The sequence below is a fragment of the Calliphora vicina genome, chromosome 5 (genome assembly GCF_958450345.1).
Source record: "Calliphora vicina chromosome 5, idCalVici1.1, whole genome shotgun sequence".
NCBI lineage: Eukaryota > Metazoa > Arthropoda > Insecta > Diptera > Calliphoridae > Calliphora > Calliphora vicina.
The window spans coordinates 93,966,252-93,993,364 of NC_088784.1; the positions used below are offsets into that span (position 1 = coordinate 93,966,252).

Genomic DNA, 27,113 nt, shown 5'->3' on the forward strand with positions numbered 1-27,113 from the left:
GGCTCGGTTTCTATTTAAAATCGAGAAAATCGGTTCACAAATGGCTGAGACATAAAGAAAAAATCAGGACAACCTCGATTTTTGACCTATTTTTGACCCATATCTGGATTACTAAATCATTATTATAGACAATATGGATATCTAATGATAGATATTTCAAAGACCTGTGCAACGACGTATATAAGACCATAGTAAGTTGGACCTACAATTGGTCAAAATCAGAAAAAAAATTTTGAACCCGAATTTTTTTTTTCACTAAATTTTAAAACAAAAAAAAAAATTTTTAAAATTAAAAAAAAAAATTTTAAATTTAAAAAACAATTTCGAAAAACAACGGAAAAAAATTTAAATTTTGTTTACCTAAAAATATTTAAAATTTTTATTTTAAAGTATAATTTGGTGAAGGGTATATAAGATTCGGCACAGCCGAATTAGCTCTCTTACTTGTTTTATGTCAAATTCTTAGATTTGATATTCCCATGATATACTGCAATTGTCAGGTAGCGGCAGAATAGGAATTTAATTATTTGGTATTGGCGTAAATCCTTTCAAAATGGGAAAATTTTGTTTATTTGCTAAAAGAAACTTAATTTTTTATCACATACTGTGAAAATATTTTTAAAGGAAAAATTTGCTTACATTTGTACTGAATATTTTCATTTTGGTAGGAGAAATTTTCATTTTTCATTCCCCCTAGATGTGCTCCTGATTTTGATTGATTGCAACTATTTTTTGATTTCATTCATTTGAATAGTAATTCATTGTTCCAAATCATTTGATGAACTCAAAATCAATTAAATTCAATTAGAAACGAATTGCAATTCATTTGAATTGGAAATGTATTGAAATTCATTTCTGAGTAATTCGTTTGTTGTGAAAAGGATTACTTCAAAATTTAGCTAATTCGCAACGAACTAAAATCAAAAAAGAATGATTCATTTACAGCTCAGGTATTTGGTACTTTTTGAAAATTCGAATTTGGTAACTTTTGTTATTGGTACTATTTTCAATTTATTTTAAATTATAAAACTAACAATGAAAACATTTGTGGCATAGTTTACTCAAGCCACATATGTATAAATTTAAGGGTACAATTAAGAAAAATAAGTTTGGTACTTTTTTAAAAAATAATTTTTATATAAATTGAAGCAGATTTGGAACTACATATACAACATTTTTGGAAAAAATTCGAAATTAGGAAATTGGTACATTTTTGCTTCTAAATAATAGTACTTTTTTAATACATAGTTTGAATACGAATCACAGATAAAATGGAAATCAGATAAATGATGATTTTTTTAAATAAATTATTCTACAATAGTGATGGGTATATAGAGAATATAGATTGTAATAACACCATATGCTTTCTCTTTCTCCTTTTATTTGAGGATTTTTATTTCGTATTTCACCATTTTAATGAACTTAGTGTTGTGGCTATGAGTGCCGACTACTGACCTAGAGACACATATGAATTAAACGGGAATGAAAAACGGAACTCTAAGTAATTTATTATTTATTTGAGATTTCCATAAATCAGAGCGAAATGCCCAATCATGTACAGGTCGTGGTTGGAGGTCGTTGGTTGGTTTCATTCCCACCCGAACAGGCCAAACCCCATTTGATTGATATTAAATTTAATAGTGAAACTGTTCGTGGCTGTCCATTCGTTTGGCAGGTGGCGGAAACCTCACGTGTTATGTTGAATTTATCGAACTTGGTGTTGGTACTGGTGAATAGGCCGACAGGATTTAATATCGAATTTGTTTTTACAAATGTTTTCAATATATTTTTAATTAGAACTTTTATAAGTTTAAAAAAAATATATAATAAATTATGTAGATTAAGGGAAAACATTGAAAACATGGTTACCAAACAATATGCAGGAAACAATTTTCTAAGAAATTTATCAAATTTCCTGCCCACATCCAAGTCCATACATACCATAATTGGAGAACAATCAAACTTTTATATTTTTTTTTTTCTAAAAATTTTACAAAACTTAGAATGCTGCTGAGCAAAACAATAAACGTTTTCTTTCAAGCATGATAATAATAATAATATAACTAAAATCACACACTTGTTTAGCACAAAATTCCTACAATAGGGGGAAATAATACAAAATAAAAATCTTCACATATCAATTACCACAGGCAGTAATGGGAAACAGCACAGAAATGCAAAACAATTTCACAGCACTATGACAAAAAGACAATTCAACAAACGAGAAAATACATAAAATAAGTATTTTCACAAAACCAGACAAGACAAAACAAAACAAAACAATGCAATGTATTCAAATTACATGAAGACCTCAAAATATTTGCAATCTTTTCAGCCACTCGAGATAATTTCAATGTTAATGTTAAACTATTTATTTATTTACTTCCCCTGGTTTTAAGGTTAAATAGACTAGATCAAATCACTTGCATACTGGCAGGCATATGAAAAAGAAACTTAGATCCCAATCATATGTAGGAAGAAGTATCATGTTTAACCTAATGCAACAGTTAACAAATGAATTACGAAAACTTAAACTTAAAAGTCAAAGAAAAGTACACCTTGACGTTTGACGTTTGGGATAATTCTTTACGAGTATTCTGTCAAGTAGAAATATTACAATTGAAACTTAAAGTATTTTTTTTTTAATTTTTTAATTAGAAATGAAAAGGGGGAATTTTAACGAAGAAACCCTGTATTAAAATGTTAATGATTTTAGGCACACCAGTCAGTCTCTTTGTAATAAGTCATGGTATAATGCAGAATGTGGGGTCAGTTACCGCTTTATTGACAGTTGGGGGCAAATAGCAAATTTAAAAATAGTTATAGTTCTTTAAAATACAAAATTTATAAATCTCTCTTTCTCAATTTCAGGTTCACCCTGGCACGTTGAAATCATGTCGACACCCGGTATAACTGCATTGGGCGAATCGACCCGTTTAGTACCCGCTAATACACCGGCGGTTTTTGATATACTGCCGCCTCCTGGTCAAAGCCTTGCGAAAGGCGAGTGCGTGGCAACAGTTTTGGGTCCTAACAAGACCAAACTGAATGCCAGAGTCACCCACGAGGCGGCAAACGGTGCCGCACGCATCGAGTTCGTACCCACCGAGGTTGGTACGCACATCATTGAGGCCTCCATAAACGGTACGAAAATATCTGGCGGCCCCTTGATAGCCAAAGTCTACGATTCGAGTTTAATACAAGTCACAGATGTCAATGGCGGTGTGGTCGGTCAGCCCTGTCAATTTCGCGTAGATGCCAGTGCTGCGGGCGAAGGTCAACTGGAGATTTCCATAAATGAGGGTGAAGTGCCCAATCATGTACAGGTCGTAGGTGGTGGACGTTGTTTGGTTTCATTCACCCCAGAACAGGCCAAACCCCATTTGATTGATATTAAATTTAATGGTGAAACTGTTCGTGGCTGTCCATTCGTTTGCCAGGTGGCGGACACCTCACGTGTTATGTTGAATTTATCGAATTTGGAGTTGATACCGGTGAATAGGCCAGCTTCGTTTCATATCACTGTAAGTGGTGGTGGTGCTGCTGAATTGGCCGTTAGCGTGCGTGGACCACATGGTGAGCTACCGGTACGTGTGACCGGGGATATACATGCTGGTTTCACTGCCGAATTTACACCCACCGCAGTGGGTGGTCATTCCATAAATGTTGAATACAATGGTTTCCCCGTGCAGGGCACACCATTCTTGGCCAAATCATATGATGCTACTAAAGTAGTGGTGGGTAGTGTGTCGCGTGGTACCGTCGGTCGTCCAGTGCAATTTACCGTCGATGCCGGTGATGCGGGTGAGGGTAATTTGGAAATTACCATTTCGGCCAAGGGTCAAAATATACCCACACAAGTACATCCCCAAGGCAGTGCAAGGTAATTAATTATATTAAAATTCCTCTCTATTGGAAAAAAGTACTAAAATTTTTCTTTCTCATTTTAGATTCTCCGTTTCCTTCGTACCCACTGAGGCTTGTGAACACACTATAAATGTGTCGTTTAATAAAATGCCTGTACCCGGTTGTCCCATTACGGTCATTATCAGCGGCGGCATGTCCGGTCCTCAAGTTTCCTTGGGCGGTCCCGGCCCAGTCCATCAATCGAATTCTTTTGTTATCAATCACAACGGCGGTCGTTTAGAGGATATTGAAGTGAATGTTGAAGGTAAAGTATTGTTAAAAATATTTAAATAATTGTTTAATTGTTTATGTATTTGTATGTGTTATGTATGTATATTTTTTACTAATAATTTTTTAAAAATTCACTTACTGGTTTATAGTTTATGTTTTCCCGTTTTATTTTTCCTTCTTATTTTTTCAATTGGTTTTTAATTGCAAAAGAAAGTTTAGCATGTTTTCAGCATTTCATTTTGATTTTTTTTGTTTTGTTTAATGCAATCTTTTGTTTTTTTATCCACTTTATCCACATATTTTCAATACAATTATGTTTTTTTTTTTCCTAATAATTTCAATGTCAATTTCAATGCACATTTTTCAATCAGTTCATTTTTTTATATCTCTTCAAAATGTCTTCAATCATTTGAATTGCATGCACTTCTTTTGCATTATTTAATATTCATTTTTTAATCATTGTTTTCATTTAAGTGTTAGGTTTTTTTTTACATATACAATTATAAGAAATCAGAAAAGTACTGTTTTAGATTCAGTTTTTCATGGGTTAAATATTTGAAAATATATTAATATCGATTTGTTTACATCAACGATAGGCTTCCATAGCCACCAGTAGCCGAGGGCAATCGGCTATTTGACACGAACGCCTGACTAAAATGTCTCATGGTAAACATTTTAAAACATTCAAAATTACCATAAATTCCTTTCTTTAATAGGTTATTAATTCAATCGGGAACATATAAGCCAAATCTTAGGTCTATAGGTTCAGTAATTTTTAAAAACTAAAAAAAAGTACCAGAATAGTACCAAATTTATTAAGAAGAAACCTAAGTAACATTTCATATAATAACTGTGGCTTCTTAACATGTTTGTGTCACTACTAGTTCATCTAAAAACCAAGTTTTTATTTTAAAATAACCAAATGTACTTTATACTTTTCGGCCCCCAAAATTAAAATAATTTAAAAAATTTCACATCAGTGCTTGCTTATATTTATATGGCTTAAGAAATCTTTATTTTAAAATATATGCTTCTTAATTTTGTTATCTCTTATATCCTTTAAGGTTTAATTAGACAACTAGTTTTGTATTAAATAAATAGAAAAAATTATTTTGGCCACACAGTCAACGTAACATAGTTTTGGCTATCAAACGGGTTAGAATCATCTGATTGTGGTACGATAAACATTTGCTGACTAATTAGTTTTGTGTTTTCAAAATATTGGAGTTCTGCCGCTCTAAACTAAATCCATCTTATATTAGAAATTTAGTCAAAACAGACAAGAAACAATCACGTTACTTTTATTATGGGTGATTCATGTAGATATTTCTTAAAATTTTAAATAACAAAAAATTTTAAATTTAAACAATGTTTCAAAGCAAAATTTCCATACAAAATTTGATTTTAAACAATTTGTTTATGAATACGGCCTTTAGAATAGAATTGGATTCCGAGTATCTTTATTATGAACCGAAAGAACAATTTCTGAAATTCACTTTTTAAATATAATTTCATTTAAATGTTGGCCGCGACTACATTGTAGGTTGGTCCATTAGGAAGGTCTAATTTTTGATTGGAACCGGTATCTCGTGAACTACGACTTTTGACATCACATAACCGCAAAGAAAACAAGTAAGGTTTTATATTCGGCTGTGACCAATCATTTATATCCGCCATCAATATGTGGCAATAAAATACTTTTCTGATATATGAGTTGTAGGTAGTGTTTATAAAAAACCGACTTTTTAGAAAACCGGTTTGTCGGTTAACCGAAAAATGGCCTTTTTCAGAAAACCGGTTTTTCGGTTAACCGACATCGAAAAAAACGGTTAAACCGGTTAACCGTCATATATGTGTCGAAAACATAAAATGTCCAATAAAGTATATACAGCTTTAAATTTTGTAATTTTTAGTAGGCAGAAATCGTTAATATTATTAAATAACTATAAATATACAAAGCTAAGTCCATTTTATTTTGTAAAAATTTCAAAATATTATCTGAGTCAAATGGAATTGAGTATAAATATGTTACTAAATATATAATACTTGTTTTAATTATTGGTTTATTCATTAAATTTCAATCAAAAAATGTAAATCAATTTGTTAATTAAATATTTGATAATTTTAAAATTTATTATCACCTCGACTTTCTGATATGAAACAGAAAATGTACAAGTCCCAAAAAAGGACCTATATAGGATGTAAACGATCTTCCTCTTAGCTGTGATTTTTTGTCATTATAAAAAAAACTCCATTATCAGATTTCATAAATATTTCAAATAATGGATTTTAGAATGTTTTTTATCTCTTCTGTAATATTTCTGAAATGCTAACAAAATGATTTATAAATTAAAATTTTAAGAACAAAGCACACTAATGAAGTCAAATTTATTGAAAGAAGGTATGCACATCAAATTCAAGGTTTTAATAAATCATTAGTAAGATTTAGCCTAAACTTATAGAATTATGCGGAATTTAATTTTAATTTTTAATAGTTTCATTATGTGCAATTTATTCTGAAAAAGTTTTTAAGTAAACTCATCCTCCTCTACTATTTAGAATCATTGTAATTCTTAAAAATATTAATCTAAAGAGGTTTGTATTGTAAATCAGCAGTTTAGGTTTCAAATCAGACCAATAATGTGTATACAATGAATACTAAAAATGCACAAAAACGTGAGATTTATTAATTTTAGTCCCAAATTTTAAAAACCGGTTAACCGAGTGATAAAAACCGGTTAACCGAAAATCAACATTTTAAATTAACCGGTTCGCAAAAAACCGAAATTTCGAAGAAAAACCGTTTTTTCGGTTAACCGGTTATCCGGTTTATAAACACTAGTTATATGGTCAATTATGAACCGATTTTCACAAAATTTTTTGGAAAGATTTAGGTTCATATACAAATTGTTTATGTGCAATTTCATCAAGATATTAATAATTATAAAACAATTATGGATGTTTAAACCATTTTCCGAAGGAGTTCTTGTATGGGGACAATTGTATGCCCGATTTACGCCATACTTTGTAGTATCATTTTAGAGTACTTAGAACTAATTTGTGCAATATATTATCAAGATTGTCACATAATAAATATTTATGGTTGTTCCTGGAGAAACATACACACAGTTACTAAAGTATACGTACGATTCACTGACTCATCAGTCATGAGTGAGTGAGTGAATGAATGAGTCAGGCCTTGTATTTTTAAATATATAGATTTTTAAAAAAAGCCCCAAAAAGTCGATCGTACGTATACTTTAGTAACTGTGTTTATGTATGAGGTCTCGGTGAAATCAAGCACCGATATTGCCTATTTTCAATTCCAATCAAACGTTATCAACAGCGAGTATTTGTGGGCAATTGCATTTGCAATTGCATCCAGCTAGCGCCTTTCGTTTGGGTACTATCGTATTTTCAACAGACAGACAGACGGACGGACATGAATATTTTGATGTGTTACAAACGGAATGACAAAATCAACATACCCCCATATTTTCTGATGGCAGGTATAAATCCAGAGGTGTGATATCTGAACCCGTAATTAGTTGCTTAGCTGAATGATTTCTCAATAAAGCTATTAATACTCGAAGAGCATGAAAAACATTTCTCGCAAAAGACTAGTTTTCGTAATATCCTCAATATAATCGACTCCCCAGATATACAATTATTGCTTTATCAAGCTATATTATTTTGAACATCTCACGGAGTTTAATTGCGTACAAAGATATCATTCCACAAAATGTAAAATAGAAACATTTATCCTAAAATGGATAAAAAATTGGTATTAACTGATTTGGCATTTTCGATTGCACTGAAATTTTCCATATACATATGGGTTATTTCATGTCAAGTGAACCAAAACAGTTTTTGATTTCGGAAAAAAAATATAAAAATTTTTTTTATAGATATCCAAAATATTTGGGACACATTTTGCTAAGAACAATAGGTAATAAGTTACATGGATGAGAAAAATCACATGTTTGGTCAAAATTTGACTAGGTATGGAATATATAATCTTCGAAATGTCCGCATCGGTTTCGCAGGGCTGCTCGCATCCGAAATGTAAAATTTCTTTAGCATGGTTTATGTTGGCTTTGATTGCCTCTGTGATTTTTGATTTATTCGCATAGACCTCCGACCTAAGAAAATACCACAAAAAAGTCTATCGGAGTCAAATCACACGATCTTGAAGGCCAATTCATCACCTCAATGTGAGATCGCTAGTGCAGAATGCCCAATGTGCCATGATCTGTGTGCTTCGTAGCGCCGTCCTCTTAAAACCACATGTCGTTGGTTTCCATATCAACCAATTTAGGTCAAAAGACCTACAGCGCTCAGCGTTGACGGTGATGGCATGACCAAAATTTAAACCAAACAGTTACTTTTACGGGATGCATTGGAAGCTTTTGGATTTCATATGGATTGGTATTAACTATCAAGTTTCGTAAGTGCCTACGGGAAGACAAAGTGTCTAAGATTATTGTGGTTACCTGGTATGATGACCCAACCTAACGGTGCCCTCAACACAGGATGGAATAAATACGTCTATCACCGCCAATGTGTGACCTTGAAGGACCACACAATTTGCAACTTCTTGTACATTGACTGCACAGATCAATGCACAAACCCCTTGCAATAGAGCACTGCCATCATAGTGTGTGTTTCTGACACCACACACAACTGACCTCGACCGAGAACCATGCCCAACGGATGCCACCACCACAATACGTTTCCTGAACACAGATCCAATTGCTATCTGCTACTTTTAATGGCCCCGAAATTTTTTCCGAAAATTTGCCACTAGCACTAATATCAGTAATTTAACAAACGATCTTCTTCCCGCTTTGGGTTTTAACAACAGCCACAGCGTGTTCGCAAAAGTGAACTACCAATGATTCAGACAGGACAAAGTTCTGTTGCTCACTGCATCCCCGCTGTACTAGATAAAGGCTCTGCGAATTTAAATGAGTTAAGCTCTTATCAGGAATGAGATTCGTGCTCCTCGGTTTCGCTTTATGTTTTCCCTTGTGCCAAAACATCAAGGTGTGGAGCCTCACCACGATGTCCAAACAGGGTCCTATGAGAAGACAATTTATTAGAAAATAGTCTACACAATGTTTTTAAGAACTTATTTAAAAATTGGTTTTCCAAAAACCAAATATCTTTGAAATCCATAAATTTCAAATCGGTCCCACACTAAACCATACCCCAACACCACCATAATGGGGAGTGTATTATATATTTGTGCTAATATTTGTAACGCCAAAAAATATAAGTATTTACTATATACCGATTTAAAAAGCAATAAATCTGAAAATTTTCTCGATTTTTCATGATATTTTTAAAATCAAAAAATTTGCTATTTTCAAATAAAAAATATATATTTTTGCTTCAATTTGTTATTATAACTCCGAAACTAATGAGCCGATTAAAACGCAATATATATGTGAAAATTTGTACATACCATGGGGAAAATGTTTTCAAAGTTCAATCAATCGAAAGAACATTAACTACTCAATTTTATGTATATCATACAAAAAAAGTAAAATTTTGTGAAAATGAGCGAATTCACTTAATTGTGAATAAATTCGAAAAGAATCAATCCCTTTTAATTTTCTATATTTAATTTTGTTGCTATTATACGCGGCTTTGGTTTTCGATTTTTCCTAAGTTTTTTAAAACCAAAAAAATTAGCTATTTTCACGTAAAAAAAAAATTTTTTTTGCTTCAATAAAACACAATATATAAACGGATTATAATTAATTATGTGGATAAACGTTTAAAACAATGTGTAAAATATTTTTTATTGAAACATCTAGGGGAAACGTCGGTACATAAATAAATGTCTGGAATGGGAGCAAAAAATATTTTTGTTTATATCTTGAATACTATGTTAAGTATATATAATTTTGCCACAGTACTTTTCTGGTTTTTATATAGTAACTATTTATGAAGCTAAGAACTCGGTCTGGTCTTTTTTTCAACTACTTGTCCAAGTCCTCTTATGTCTCCATGTACTATAAATTCAGTGTTTTATGTTGTATATTTATGAATGTCTATCTCTTGTATATTTGATACATGATATCACAGAATTATCATTATGATCTTGTGATTTATTTTGTATTAAATTGTATTGTATATTTTATTTAAAACATATTTGTATGTATTTTTTATAATTATTTTAAATGTATTATTTTTTAAAACCCCAAATTTTTGTTTTCTTTCTTCTCTTTACATCTGTGTTATTATTGCAGGACGACGAAAATTATTGTACTAGTAACCACTTTAATATAAAAATTACCCTGAAAAAAATCGATTTTTTTATATATATCTACTTATAAATTTACGAATATTCCGTTGTTTTTTTTATTATAATACTTTAACTAATTCTTATATATAAAAAAAAATTAATAATTTTTATTGTTTATTAACAAATATATACTTTAGATGTATAAGTTATTTAAAAACTATTGACTAATACATTGACGAGGAAATAAACGAGTATAAAACTAAATATTTTTTTTAGTAAATTTTTTTATATATAAAGAGAAACAATAGAGTTTGTTGTATAAAATTCAAGAAAATATTAACTAACTTTGGAATTTGTATAAAAGTACCAGAAAGAACAGAAATAAAGGTTGTAAAGGTGTTGGCCGAATTATCAAAATTCTGTTGTTAAAGTTTATATAGGTTTTTTAGGAATAAATCCTTCGTTGATAAAATTATGTACAGAATTTAGTAACTAACAAGTGGTTTGTTAAATATTGCTAGTTATATGAGCTCTGCTGTAATTAAATCATTTTCATTATACATTTAAATACACTCTCTCACACACTCGCAATCTCTTAATCTCTTTATCACTCATTCACACACACACTAAAACTATCTCCCTTTCTCTCAATTTCCTTTGAAATGGCTCATTTCAAAATAACCTAAGGATCTTTAGGCTAACAAACATTTTACATGCCCATTCAATTAATTATCAAAATAATTTATTTAAACTCTTTTTTTTCCAAATTTTTTTTATTTCAAAAACTTACCATACAAACTACAATTTACTATACTAATACATTTAACACTGCAACAATGACAATTTTAACAAAAATAATTACAATTAAATTTAAAATAAATGCAAAACAAATTCAACAAAAAACTATATTTTACTCAATGAAATATTTTCATAATACGGTAAACGTCGTCGTCATAATAATAATGAAATATTAAATAAACAATAAAATAAATATTGAAAATAAAACAACAAAAACTATAACAACTAATTTGTGCAATAAACACATCGAAAATAAACTAAATCATCGTAAAAAAACAACTTCAGGACCCGCTGGGCAATCTGTGCCAGCACAGGTTCATCAGTCTGCAGAGGGTGTCTTCAAGGCAGAATTCGTGCCCCGTGTAGTGGGTGAGCATCGTGTACATGTCACTGTATGTGGCCTTGCAACGGCTGGCAGTCCTTATGCGGCCAAGGTAAGTAGTTTTTTGAAACCAAAAGTAACGAAATTTGTCTTCTGATCATATTCAATAAAATTAAATTTGGCGACAAGAAATCATAATAAATCAATGTACAGTGGTTTAGAAACTTTTCTTAATTATTCGTTATCTCGGGAACTATTGCAGATATCAAGATATGTAAATATGGAGCTTTTTCGAGGATCAGTTTTTATTATTTTTTACTCAAACCTCAAACATTTTTTTCAAAATTAGATAAGGCTACACGCGTATCCTTTAAGTTCCCTTCCGGATCGTATACAAATATAGCGACTTTTTTGAAAACAAACATTTACGTGTTCCAACTTTAGATGCGTGTAACTTGTTATAAGGCAGACATAACTGTTAGCAAGTTTTATTTATTTTATTTTGAATTTTGTCGTAAATACAGCTGATATTTGTAAACAAAAAATACCCTCTGTAGGTCCACATAACTAATAAACCAAAAAAAGATCAAGTAAAATTAAAAAATAAATAAATCTAAATCTATCTTGAACTAAAAGTGATAACCTGCATAGGCGAATTTTTTGTAGATCTTCTGAAAGACTATTTATATTTGAAATTTTAGCTTATTCGGATAATACATGGATTTCTGACGATTTTGTTTTAAAATTTGAGACCCGAGGTGACCAACTGTAAATCAATTCGATTTATTAAAAAAAAACCTTTTCTAAACCACTGTTCCCTGGTTCCCTGAATATTTAGAAGGGAAACGACACGAATCATAGAGAATAGACATAGAGCGGAAACTCTCCTGTCAAAGACCTAACTCAGTTATTAGAAACCTAAGTGGTGAGAATGTATTGGTAGAAAAAACTATGTGAAAACAAAAACAACACTCGTATGTGTGATTATTTTGAGTAATTTTTTTGTTTGAGTTTTTTTCTAGTTTCCGCTCTATGACACGAATTAATTAATTTTCGAACATTTACCTTTTTCAATTCGATGATAATTAGTACAGTGTTTAAAAAGCTACGATAACTAACAAATTTTTAACTGCTGCTACAACTACTGCTTCAAAAAAGTGTATGTAGCGGTAGCAGTAGCATTTGTCTTTTTTCGTTTTCTTGTTTTTTTAAAACTACTGCTACCTTCAAAATATAAAACTCTTAACAGAGCAGTAGTAATAAAATATGAATTGTAAATGGAGTAGTAGCATAAAAATACAAATCATTGCTACTGCTCTATATCGAGTTTTAATTTTTAAGGTAGCAGTAAAGTAGCAGTTGATGCAGCAGTTAAGGTAGCAATAAAAGTAGTCAAAAAAGAAAATCTTCAGTCATAACACCAAAATTGACAGAATTAAACAGTGTGTGTTGTTTTTGTTTTGAGAGAGTTTGAATGAATTATTCGATTTTATTCATCTCAGATGTTCGTGTTGCTAACAGAAAGATCGTGTTTTCTGTGTGTATAACAAAAAAGCCGAAGTTTTGTTTACAACACGACCAACATACACAAATATACATTCACAACAACAACACATAATATAATTTTTTGGCTGAAGATTTTTATTTTTGACTTATTTTATTGCTACCTCAACTGCTACTTAGCTGCTACTTCAACTGCTACTTAACTGCTACTTCTTCTACTACCTCAACTGCTACTTCTATTACTACTAAATTTTAAAAGTAGCAGAATTAATAAAAAACTAATGACTGCTACATCAAAACTTTTTCTTTTTTAAGGTAGCAATAGAAAATAAATTACTCTGCTACTTTTAAATTTTTCTTTTATTAGTACTACTACAACTACTGCTACCAAAATGTGAAGGTAGCAGTAGTAGTAGTAATTATTGACTCCGAGTTTTTATTAATTTTTTAACTAGACTACTTGTGTTTTTTCGTTGCTACTGCTACTTGTAGTCTACATAGTTTTTTAAACACTGAATTAGTATAGACCTTTTCCATGGGCAAACCAATTTTGTAACTCGCTTTAATTTCATATTTTTTTTAGAGATGAGTGCAAAATTTCTTCAGTAAAAGTGTTAATAATTTTAAAACAAAGAATTTGTCAAAAAACATACACTACGATTTCTCAAGATGCATGAATAAAATTATACATGGGAATTTCCACAGTTCCGAATGAGGCATTCGTACGCCTTTGAAGTGAAAATAAAAAAATTAAATCTCAATTTTTTTTATATACATTTTTCGATAACATATTTGTAGCACTATGTTTTTCGCAAAAGAAAAATTTTGTTGATTCGTTGTCTCGAACGTGACAAAAAAATAGAACGAAATTTTGACTATCTCTAGAAAATGCAAAATTTGGCTCCTTGGAACATAATTTATTAACAATTTTTTTTAAAAAAAATTAAAAAGGTTTTATTAAAATGTTTGCATTGGTTTTTGTTCTACCTTTAGTATGATTTGTCACGCGACACACAGTGGTATAGAAAAAAGAGTGGGAAATATATCTATAACTTCTAAATTGTTAGTCGGATTTGAATTAAATTTGAAATCCGCAAAGAGAAAGTGTTGTCGAGTTTAAGTTTTGAACTTGGACCTCATGGGACCACGGCCAGGGGTCCCCAAAGTAGGACACCTAGGGTATGTTTTATTTTTTTTATATTTTCCGATTTCAAAAAAATTACATTTATAGAATATTCTCATCGAGCACTAAAAAATTAAATTTGCAAAATTTTTACCCACCCTACTCAAATTTTTTTATAGCAGCGGGTACAACTATTTCATGATTTTCTCCAATTTTCTTTAGTTGAACTACCAACAAATATACTGTTACGTTTTAACCTTTTCAAAACGCTGGTTTATTTCCTTTAAATAAACCGGATACTTTTGATTGCAAACAAAAGCCGTTTAGTAGTTTAAAAATTGTAACAACTCTTTATTTATTCAAAATGTACAACAACCACAGAATTAAATAGCCACTCAATGTTTTTTATACACGTTTATAAATTCTCAGAAATATAGACACAATTTATAATGTACACGAATTTAGTTGAAAAACACAACACACTTTAAGGTACTTAGTTGATGTTTATTCGAAAAGCGTCTCTGATAAACTCACTAACTACTGCAACCTCTGCCACTATTTATAACACTGCCATCTGCACTCTAGATTGCTCTTTAACGGTCAAAGTTCGAATATTCTAGATCATACGCCATCTGTGGTGTACTTTCTACAATGTTCTTTAACTGAATATTCGAATTCAAACAGCGTTGCCAAATTACGATCAATGGTCAACTGAAAGCTTTTATTAAATAATGCCCATAGATATGTTACAGTTTTCTATTACAGCAATGTTATTTGAGAGCATTATGGTACTTTTAAATCAGCCCTTAAAATCGTTATATTTGTACAATTTCGTAACAATACATATATATCAAATAAAAAATAATTGTTTAAAAATCATTACTCACTCCAAAGTTATATGCATTTCAGTTTAAAAAATATTAGAAAATGCGCTTTTTCGCTAGTATTTTTGGAAAAATACACTTTATTCCTTTTTAAGTTATCTAAGAAATTTCTAAGATGATGTATAAGGAGTTTATATTTTTTTAAAAGCTTTTTATATTTGAAATAAAAAATTGAAAACTTTTCAAATTTAGGGCAAAATTTCACAAATCGCATAGTCGATATCAAAATATAATAACCCATTTTAGAAGGCCCAATATGTTGTTAATTATTTTGTAAAGGGTTCCGATAAACAAGTCCCACCTCCTAAAAATGCCATCTTTTGGGATTTTTCAAAACTTTTTTGGGATTTGCGGGACTCAAAAATGGTTTTTATTTTTGCATTTTCTATAAAAAAATCTATATAATTGTAAAATGTTCTTAAATAGTATTCTTCGCAAAAAATCAATAAAAATTTTTGATATACTTTTCAAAAAAAGTATTCCAGCAATTTTTGAATCTAATATATTTTTAATATATATTTTTACAAAATATACAAAATCTACTATCCATTGATATATAACATATCTACGTTACGTTTTTTACGTGGCAAATTAATTAGGGAAAACTTACCATCTCGCAGAGAGACCCAGACTTTCTCCATAACGAGAAAAACAGAGAAAATTTGCTTTTAATTTAAAATTCGCTTGAGAGAAATGACAGTTAAGCAGGATGATATTTCCATTTATGATAGAAGTTATCATGGTATGGTATCAATTTAAATTTTTGAGCTCGAAAAAGTTCCGAATATATTCTTTCGCAATCGTACAATTAAAAAGGTTTTAGGAGATCTCAATATAAACTAATCTCCTGGGCATAACAGTATACCAATAGTGCTCTTGGACGCTAATTCGACCATTCGCTAACATTTCAGCACTTTATATCGTGTCGGCAAATTTCAGTTGAAATCCAAATTCCTAAAAAGGGAGAGGCTAACAACCCAGCAAATTAATGCCCAATATCAATTTCTTCTGCACTTTCCAAAGTTATGAAGAGTATGGTTAACTAACATCTAGCTTTCCATTCTGGCTAATATATTGAAACTAGGGTATATTAAACAATTAAACCAATTTTTAAATAGAAAGATTTTATACAATTCGGCAATCTAAATTTAAACAAATTTAGAAGGTCCGATGCATAGAACAAACACATAGAACGGAAGGAGAGAGTAATATATATGGAAAAATTACTCTCTTTTCACACATACGGGTGATACAATAACAAAATACATGCAATACATTCTCATGAATTAGGTTTTTGACAACAGACTTAGGTTTTTGGCTCTCAGTTACCTATCTAGTTGTTGTGTATGGTCCGATGCCTTGTCGAAAAATTTTGTTTCTCCCTTTTTTCAAAAAAAATGTTTCTTGTTTCAATAAAATCATGATAATTAATAAATTACCCCAAAACCAATCGAATTTAAATTTGTTTAAACCGAAACCACTGCTTTTAATTTTGTCTCTTTTTTGAAAACTCTAGTTTTACTTAACTAAAATAAATTCCTTCCTAATCAAATAAAATGTTGTGACAAGTAATCACAATAAATCAATGGTTCCCCCAGAAAAAACATATTCGTTGTGGCAATTAATTTGCTGCAAATAAAAAGATATCAGTGATTTCCCTTCTACGAAACTGTTTTCTTTGTATAGTTGTAAAAAAATTGTTTAAATTCTAATACATTTACTTTTTTCCATTCCACTAGGTTTATGACGTTGGCGCCATAAAGGTTAAAAACGTCAGCAACGGTACAGTCGGCAAACCAGTCACCTTCCTGGTGGAGACTTCACAAGCCGGTCCAGGCAACCTAGAAGTGACCGTCAATGGTGGTCGTGTGCCTACATCGGCACAGGCTCAAGGCCAACATACCTACGCCATAAGTTTTACACCGCGCGAAGCACAAAATCACACCGTTGAGCTGAGATTTAATGGTCAAGATGTGCCGGGATCGCCATTTACTTGTCGGGTTTCGGCTGCAGCACGTATACAATCGCCCGAAACGATGGACAAAGTTAGTGTAGGACGTATGTTTGAGTTTGTGGTGGAATCGGATACCAAACCAACAGTTGAGGTTTTGGGTCCGGCACGACGTAGTGTACCCGTTAAAGTCGATGACATACACATGGGCTATAATGTTAAATTTGAGCCCGTTGAGGTGGGAGATCATTCGGTGGAAGTGCGTTTACCGGGTGGCGGTCATGTGGAAGGTAGTCCTTTCCTTTTGAAAGCCTACTCGGCAGAGAAAGTTGTGGTCACCGATATACGTCCTGGTGTGGTGGGTAAGAGTGTGAGTTTTGGCATTAATGCCAGCCAAGCAGGAGCTGGTAATTTGGAAATAATTGTGGCTGTCAATGGCAAAAATGTGCCCAACTTTGTGCAGTCCGAAGGCAATGCTCGTTTTAAGGTAAATTTCAAGCCTACAGAAGCAGCACCTCACTCGCTGTCCGTGCGTTTTAATGGTCATCCAGTGCCGGGTTCACCATTTACCTGCCAAATAGGTTCGGCTCCGATTAGTTTACCCAGAGCCATAGCATCAGGCGAAGCTTTGAAACAGGCCGCCATACGTGTGGATAATGCTTTTGATTTGGATGGCTTTGAGGGTGTGGAGCCACAAGTTTTTGTAACATCACCTTCGGGCGATAATGTTCCCGTAGATGTACAGGGTAATGGAGATTCGTATACTGGCTCCTTCCGTCCTTCCGTTGTAGGACGTCATTTGATCAGTGTTACTGCCTCAGATCAGCATATTAATGGATCTCCCTTCTCTTGCAATGTTTTTGATGTTTCCCGTGTCACCATAAGTGGTTTGGAGCAGCAATATGGTCCAGCAGCCTTGGGCATACCCGTTACCTTTAGTGTAGATGCTGCCGGTGCTGGTGAGGGCACTTTGGAATTGGTAGTTTCCACCGACACCAGTACTGTTAAAGCTGAAGTTGTGGCCTGTGCTAGAGGTCTGTACGATGTTACTTTCGTACCCCAGTCCACAGAGTCACACTATGTTAATATCACCTTCAATGAGGTGCCAGTTGATGGCAGTCCCTTCCGTGTGGAAATCCAACATACAGCCCAAACTATTCAAATTGGCAGCTTGGCCATGATTGATTTCCCTTCAGATGATCAAATTGCAGAAATAATGGGACCAGATCACAAGCCAGTGCCCTATACAATTAATCGCCAGACGGCTGAATTCCGCACTCATATGACTGGCAACTATTTGATACGTTTTATTGATCGTGAGACCAGACAACATATTGGCACTAGAACTCTAACCGTTTTCGATCCTTCTTTGGTTAAGATTACCGAGGTGGGTGAAGCCTTCTGCCACCGTCCGGCCAGCATTTCTGTGTCACTTAACGAGGCGGGCCAGGGTGATTTGTCGGCTATGGTGAAATGTGGTGCTACAGAAGTTCCTCACAATATTCGAGGACCTTCCAAGAATGGTATCTACGAGATAGTCTATCATCCTACCAGAGTAGCTCCCCATAAAATCACTATTCTTTTCAATGATGTACCCATATCATTGAAGCCTTTGGAAATTAATGTTTTACCAGCTGGTGCTGGCAAGGAGATCAGTGTCAGCGGCTTGGGCTTGTATCAGGCTAGGGTGGGCAAGACCACTAATTTTGCTATAGACACCATTAAACGCCCAGCTAGAGAGTTTGATGTGGTGGTTTCGGGTCCTGGCGGCCAGGCTTTGCCAGTCAGATGCTATCAAACTAAGAGTGGTCATTTGCAGGCTGAATTCAATATTAATAAACCCGGACAATGCATAATAGGTAAGTTATTTTTACTGTCAATCCATTACCTTGTTGAAACTAATCCAAAATGTATATTTCTTCTATCTTACAGAGGTTTTACATCAGTCCAAACCGCTGCCGGGTAGTCCCTTCACTTGCGAAGCCTTCGACATTAGCAAGGTATCCGTGCAGGGAGTTCCCAAGAGTCCAATGGCTTTGCACAGTCCCATATCCTTCTCTGTACGCACTGAAAATGCCGGTTTGGCTGAATTAGAAGCTTTTGCTGTTTCGCCCACAAATCAAAATGTACCCGTACACATTAACGAACAGTCGGAGGGTATACACAGTGTGGAATTTATACCCACACAACCAGGAAACTATAAGCTGACCTTAATGTATGGTGGAGAGACACTACCCAATTCGCCGTACACCTTTACCGCTTCAACAACAGGTGCTAAACATGATACCCGTGCCACAGGTAATGGTCTTGAGGTATGTCATCGCAGTAAAGAAGCTTCGTTCATTGTCTATTGTCCCGTACAGCCGAATGTGCAAATTGAACGCACCGATGAATTTGGTGAGCGCATTGAACCAAAAATTAAGGCTTTGGGCAATAATGAATGGCGTATTTCGTATACCATACTGTCGGTGGGACGTTATGAGATTCGCGCCAGTTGCCCCAATAGAGGTAATCTACCCGGCTCTCCTTGGCACATATCCTGTGTGGAGTCTTCTAAGGTTACGCCTGTAGGCGGTTGGGGTACTTTGTTGGATCATGAGGGCCGTTTAATTCTACCAGCCCGTATTGTGTTCGATGTGGAAAATGCCGGTCCCGGAGAACTGAACTGTACTATTGATGGCATAGAAATTCCTGTGGACAAACTGCCCGATGGTAAATTGCGTTTGTTTATAAGTGGTGAAAATTTGGCTCCTGGTGAACATGATTTAGATTTAACATGGAGCAGTTTGACCATAGTTCAATGTCCACGCAGTGCTTTTGTTACCGGTCAACAGGCTGCCGATAAGGTGGTACTGACAGGTCGTGGTTTGGCTGCCGCCCAGGCTGGAGAAGCAGCTCACTTTACCATAGATGCCTCAGATGCTCCCGCTGGCAGGCCAGAAGTTATTTTGGTACATCAAGACAATACCTCGGTACCAGTCAGTTTGGCCCAACCTCGACCGAACGAAGCCATATGGTTGGCTTCTTATACACCACAAAAATCTTCTTCGGGTACTTTGACATTGTCGGTTAAATGGAATGGACGTTTGGTTAAGGGTTGTCCTCTTACCGTGGCCGTGGGCTCTTCAATGGATGCTTCCAAAGTTATTTGCTCTGGTGAAGGTTTGCGTCATGGCATTGTTGGTAAAGATATTAAATCTTGGATTGATACCAGACGTGCTGGTCCTGGAGAGTTAACCGCCCATTGTGCTGGTCCACGTAAGGTGGCATATTGTGAATTATATGATCATGGTGATGCAACATTCACACTGAATATTAAACCGCAAGAACCAGGACGTCACTTACTTACTATTAAATATGGAGGACAAAATGTTCCGGGCTCACCGTTTGCTTTGAAAGTCGCAGGAGCTCCAGATGCTAGTAAGGTAAGTGAACAACTTCGTAAAAGCTTCGATTATTAAAGTTCTTTCCAAACAAATTTCCTGTTGTAAAATATTGATAACTTTAATAATAGTTTTTGGATATGGAGCATAGATTTTAATAAACAATTGTTTTACTTTTAGGTACGAGTTTATGGTCCTGGCATAGAACATGGAGTTTTGGCTACATTCCAATCCCGCTTTATTTGCGATACCCGTGGTGCTGGCGCTGGCCAACTAACCGTACGTGTAAGAGGCCCTAAGGGTGCTTTCCGCGTGGAAATGCAACGTGAATCGCAAAAGGATAGAACGATTCTTTGCAAGGTAGCTTTCAATAAATTATTCTTAATACCTGTACCGTAATATATTTGCATTTTTGTTAATTTACAGTTTGATCCCACTGAGCCTGGTGACTATAGAGTTGAGGTGAAATGGGCTGGAGAATTTGTGCCCGGTTCACCATTCCCCGTCATGATCTTCGATACCGAGGAGGAGTTGCGAAGGTTTTTGCAGGGCATATGAGACCAAAGTAGCATTAGCACCATAATATTGCCAAGCCATGCCCTCAGTCCAACACACATGCAACAACAGCATCTTCATCATCAGCATCATCATCAACAACAGCAACAACATCAGCAGCATTTAGCCCACCAGCCAACAGCAACAACAACAATCATGCCACTATTTTCTCATCATCAACAAGGAACACTTTTACGTCTGTCACCGCTCTACATAAACAGGAGCAGCGGTCTGGGAAGCGGTCTGGGTTGCACTCACACTAGCAGTCGTACCCCCAGCCATCAGTATATAAGTAATCCAGAATTGACCTTTGACATTGGTTCACGTACATGTTTGAGTCGTCGTTGTAGACAAGAATCAACATGTTGTATACTTTGACATTACTCCTTCTTTAAGATTTACTTACTGACTTTCAATTGTTATTGTTTAATTTATTATTTTTTGTACTTACCATTTACACGAATTATTGTTTTTTGCTTTCTAACAACGAATTCTGAAAACAATTTTGGAAATTTTATAAACAACATATCTGAAATATCTTTTAATTAAAAGATAAACTTCACAAACAAACGATGCAATAATTTTACTCTTTTTTTAAATTTAATGCTTTAATTTTTACAAAAAAAAAAGAATATAAAATACGAAATTATAAGTTTACAATTAATTTAAGTTATAATTTCCATATATTATCTTTTTATACATAATTAACATTGTAACTAACTTTAGTGCCTAGTAAAAATAATCTAATGAAATTATATTTTTTGGATATACATATGTATATTATTGTACTTGTAGTAACAATAATTTAGGAAATTATATTTGTTTTTCAATAGTATTTTTTTGCGAGAAGTGCACAGAATATCTGCACTTGCGTTGCAGATAAATTTAACAATTCATAATAAAACAAAATATTTTATAAAAAAAAAATAAAAAAAAAATTTGGGTTTCATTATATACTTAGTTTAGAATTAGTGAAAAACAGAAACGGCAAATGCTCGCCTTAAACGAATCAGTTTCATTCGGTACAGGTTCCATGTGATGGTCGTCCAGATTTCAGCAGCTCATAATGGAAATGCAGAGAATTACCTTAGCGCCATAGATATTTTGCTTAGGTGTCGATTTGTCTGATTGGGTTATTTGATCATGATTGTTGCATATATATAATTAACACTTTTATGAGTATATTTAATGCAATTTCGAGGAGAATTTGTATGGGGGCTAGACGAAATCATGTACCGATTTCAAGCAAAATCTGTTGGGTTCGTCCTTGGACCTAATTAATATTAAAAACTATAAAAAAATTCAAATAGTTTTGACTAAGTTTTCTGGCAACATAAGTAATTTTAGCATATTGAATAATTTAATAAAAAACATAAAATAATTAACGACAAACTACATTTTTATCGTTATTAATACCCTAAACCTTCATATTTTGTTTAAAGTCTTCATGCTCTCCCGACCAATTTAAAGAGAAATCTAACTAAAAACAATAATTTTAGAAAAAACCTAAAACCACCAACGTCAACCACAATTTATTTAATTATGAAGACTGCAGATCCATCCCTTAATTTGTTTTCATTCTCAAAATCTATTTTTAAACACCGCGTATAGTAGTATTTTTGATGTTTAGTGTGAATATTTATACTTTCACCATTGTATGTCTAGATTATATAGATATAGTTACATACAACCAGTGTTGCCAATTTAGCCCTTTTTGGGTTAAATTTAGCCCTTTTCAATCTTGTTTAGCCACAAAAAAATTAATTTAGCCTTTAGCCATTTTTTTAGCCTTTTTTATTTTCATTTAGCCATATATATTTACTCTAATGAAAATTATATATTTACTCTAATGATCTGAAATTTTTGCTGTTGAAAATTAGTAAAATCAGTTCAAAAAATTTGGCAGGGATATTATGACAAAAATTAACTAAAAATGTTGAACCAGTAAACAATTTAAGCACATACAAATTGTTGGGCCTTCCATACATTAAAAAAAATGTCATAAATAATATAGAGAAAATGGACGTTATTTGAATAAAAATTGTTAATAAATATGTTAATGTTTTACGCTCGGGTCCGGGCGTTTATAAAATCATATATAGGGTTAAAGAGAATACTTTTAACTTTATCTGAGCGATGTATTGACGTAAATATAGTACTTTAACAAATATTTTAGAACACATGCCATAGTATACCGTTTTCAAAGACTACAATCCAACCAATTTAGAAAGAAAAATTCAGTTCATTATCGACAATAAGTTAGCTATGATCATTTTTATCTGACCAAATATAGAAAATTAACTTTTTTCCAAAATTAAATTAAATATTTATGTTTACATATTTTGGCTATCTTAGTTTTGATATGTTTACTAACTAATGGCAAAATTTATGTTTTTGCCAATGAAAATCAATTCTGTCCGGCGACGTGTATAATTTTTAGAATATGTTTTTTTTGCATTACATGAGAGGCATATTTGCCATATTCACTTATCAAAATATTCTCCATCGAAGTTATCACAAAGGATTACTTTATACATAATTTGTCTTTCATATAAAAAAATTTGCCTACGTGTGGCCCCATATTACGTTATTTTTAAAGTTAAGGATCAACATACAGGAATAAATATTCTTATTATCTTGCATTTGAAGGTGTGTTATATTCATACATTTTTGTTTTTCTATTCGGCATAGCCAAATGTAACATTCTAAGTTGTTTTTTGTGTCAAATGTATGTATTTTTTTAATTAAAAATGTTAGCCCTTTTTTAGCCGCTTTTTAGCCCTTTTTTAGCCATTTTTTCTAAGTATTTAGCCCTTTTTGTTCACCACGAATTGGCAACACTGCATACAACTTCCCCGCCAGTTTCATTTTCCTAAACTTTAAAAATCCATATCTTGAGTTGCAAACATTTTTTAAAAAATTTTCTTTTTGCTTATAAATTGTACGATTTATTAATATTTTTTGAGAAATGTAAATTTTTAATTTTTCTAAAATTGTGAATTTTTTTTTTTTGATAATTTAAAAATTTATTTTCTCTAAATTATAAACGTTAGCAAAAATAAAAATAAAATTTATCGATTTTGATAATTTTTTTTTAGGAATTTGCATACAATATAAACTAATATCAACATCTATATAGATTTCCTATTCAAATTACTCAATATTTCAAAATAAAAATTTTTATATTTGTATAAATATTTCCGTAATGATTTTTTGGGTATAATCATTTTTTTTTTTTTGAAGGTCTTTGCGTAAAAATGTTCACTCCTTGTGGTGGTTCAACACATTTACATACGCGAATTTTGTCATTTTAAAGGCTACATATCTATCATTTATTCTCACTTGGTTATTGAACATTATAGTGTAACCAACAACGTTTTTTTTGCTTCGAAAATGTCGAATTTTGCGCCATCAAAGAGTCATATGCGGGAAGTTTTGCTTTAATTCATTAATTTGAAAGGGTGAATCACTGCATACCTACTACTCACCAAGGCATACGGTGAATGTATTTCATCAGTTTCAAGTTCAGAAGTGACGAGTTTTACACGGAAAACAAAAACAATTGAAAACCAAGAATTGGAGATATTACCCCACGAAGACATTTGTCAAGCTCAACAAGGGCTTGTAGAATCATTAGGGGCTATTCAATCAGAAATTTCAAAACGTTTCCAAGCAGCAGGATTCAGCTAATAGCTGGGAATTTGGGTACCATACGAATTGAATATGAGAGACTTTGAACGACGATTTTGCATGTCTGAAATGCTGTTTGAACGCTATAAAAAATAATCATTTTTGCACCGAATCATTACTTGAAATGAAAAATGTCTCTCTTACATACTATCACATAGATAGTATGTGAAGACCGGCCAACCATCTGAATCAACTCCAAAGCCAAATATGCATGGAGCTAAAGTAAAGCTCTGTATTTGGTGGGATCAATAGAGTTCTATCTATTATGAGATACTGAAATCTGGACCATCACAAGGAACCTGTACCGAAAGCAACTGATTCGATGGAGGCGAGTATTGGCCGAAAAATCTCCCAGAATATGCGGCCTGACATGAAAATGTAATACATATTGCATCTTGACAACAGCAGGCCACATGTTGCATTACCTGTTAAAAACTATTTAGAAAGAAGTGGTTGAAAATTTGCCTCACTCGCCTTATAGCCCAGACTGTACCCCATCTGACCACTATTTGCTTCGATCGATGTAGAACGCTCTCTGACTTCAGAACAGAGTATCCGAAATTGGCTAGACTCGTTCTTGGCCCGTAATACATATGTTGCCAGAAGATGGGAAAAGTTCATAGCTAACAAAGGCCAATACTTTCAATTGGTACAAATGTTTCAAAATAAAAGTTAAAAATTTGAAAAAAAAATCTCGCATTTTTAAGTCATGCACCAATTATGGTTTTGGGAAAGGAAATTTCGTGGATTGCTAGAAAAAAGGAAATTTCGACTAAAAACCGAATATAAATAAGAAAAAGATGTTTTTGGCTTAATTAATTGTAGTACTTATTTAAAAATAAAGAATGCAACTCTAATACCAAGTACGAACAGTATCATGACCGTAACTCCAAAAAAAATCGCAGTATACCCTCCAATATGAAGTATTTTTGCAAGGATATATAGAGGTCGCCTTTTTAATTTTTATACCCTACACCACCATCATGTGGAGGGTATTATGCGTTTGTGCAGATGTGTGTAACGCCCAAAAATATTGGTCTATCACTTTCTGAGTAGATTAAACGATGTCCGTCCGTCTGGCTGGCTGACTGTCCATGTAAACCATGTGCGCAGAGTACAGGTCGCAATTTTGAAGATATTTCGATAAAATTTGGTACATATAATTTTTTCGGCCCAAGGACGAAGCCTATTGAAACTGGCTAAAATCGGTCCATTATTTCACCTAGCCCCCATACAAATGTCCTCTCGAAATTGGACTTTATCGGTCATAAATGTTTAATTTATATATGTATCTACACAAATTTCGCTGCAAATAAGTTTTATATATACAAAATTCATGTCACCAAATTTTGTTACGATCGGTCCATAATTAGTCATAACTCCCATATAGACCCGCTTCCGAAAATCACTTTAACGTGCATAAAAATTTTGGTATACTCACAAAATTCATAGTAAACTTTCATATAGACATAAATCACACGACCTAATTTCATGTTGATCGGTCCATAATTGGTCATAGCCCCCATATAAGGCCCACTTCCGAAAATCACTCAATAATATAAATTATTGAAATTTTAAAAGAAAAAAGTTTTTGCTCCTTTACTTAGCGTAGGGTATTATATGGTCGGGCTTGACCGACCATACTTTCTTACTTGTTTTTTATATCTTTGAAATTTACAATCGGATATTTTAGTCTCAAGAAGACCAAAGTTTTTCTCTAAGAGCCATTGGCTTCAAGTATCCCGTTCTAGTATTTATCCAATGCAATGTAAAAATACTTTATATTAAAGGATCTGCGATGCACTTTTTGTTGGCTTGTGAGGTGTTACGCTGTAATGGCCACCATTGTGACCTTTACCTTCACTACTGCCAGAGGTGTAGCTTTACATTCAATTACTACTGAACAATAAACCATTATCTTGTCCATAATGAATATCCCGCTGCTGATAAAACAAAAATGACTATAAATATGCCTGTATATGTTAGGAATTGAATTTTAATAATTTGTAATTATGTTAACAGTGCCAACAAATTTCATAAAAATATATTTATTAACAAAGTTAAGTACTTATTTATAATTTAGTTATAAGTGGAAGTAATTAAAACATTTTAAAAAAGCTGTTGGGCGTCAACTTCAAAACATTGATCTACATATGCATTTGAGTTTAAATTCGTATTTAGGTTTTAAGTTTTACATTTTGTAACAATTAGCATACATATAATACAAAACTAAATCACTACTTATAAACACTAAAGTTAAGGTAAAGTAATTCACCACTTTACACGCAAAGTTATATGACCTCTTTTTAGCCAAGTTCAAGTTCAAAATACTTTCACTTAACTAAAGACTAATTAAAATAAATAACATAAAAAAACTGTTTAGCTTATTTATTTACTTATTAACTATAAATAAGATATAATTTCCTAATTTAAATCACAGTTGAAGTTTTCATTCTTTAGAACAATTATCCTGTTATCAAATCAATTAAATCAATATCAAATTAATCAGTCATA

At 32.8% G+C, this 27,113-nt stretch overlaps 1 protein-coding gene across 3 annotated transcripts in view; it reads left to right on the forward strand.

Annotated features, from left to right (window-relative positions):
* The window catches only part of jbug (filamin-type immunoglobulin domains fbug), a 128,554-nt gene extending 106,724 nt beyond the window's left edge, over positions 1-21,830 (forward strand). Inside the window, exons 9-15 of one of the 3 annotated variants that reach the window (XM_065510506.1) lie at positions 2,872-3,883; positions 3,951-4,171; positions 11,474-11,622; positions 16,760-18,830; positions 18,904-20,396; positions 20,535-20,714; positions 20,781-21,830. In XM_065510506.1, the coding sequence (XP_065366578.1) occupies positions 2,872-3,883; positions 3,951-4,171; positions 11,474-11,622; positions 16,760-18,830; positions 18,904-20,396; positions 20,535-20,714; positions 20,781-20,912 (5,258 nt within the window). In that variant the 3' untranslated portion in view covers positions 20,913-21,830. Of the gene's footprint in view, positions 1-2,871; positions 3,884-3,950; positions 4,172-10,394; positions 10,655-11,473; positions 11,623-16,759; positions 18,831-18,903; positions 20,397-20,534; positions 20,715-20,780 lie in introns of those variants that run through there. The other 2 variants (XM_065510509.1, XM_065510510.1) reach the window with 2 other exon arrangements.
* The last annotated feature ends 5,283 nt before the right edge of the window (positions 21,831-27,113 follow it).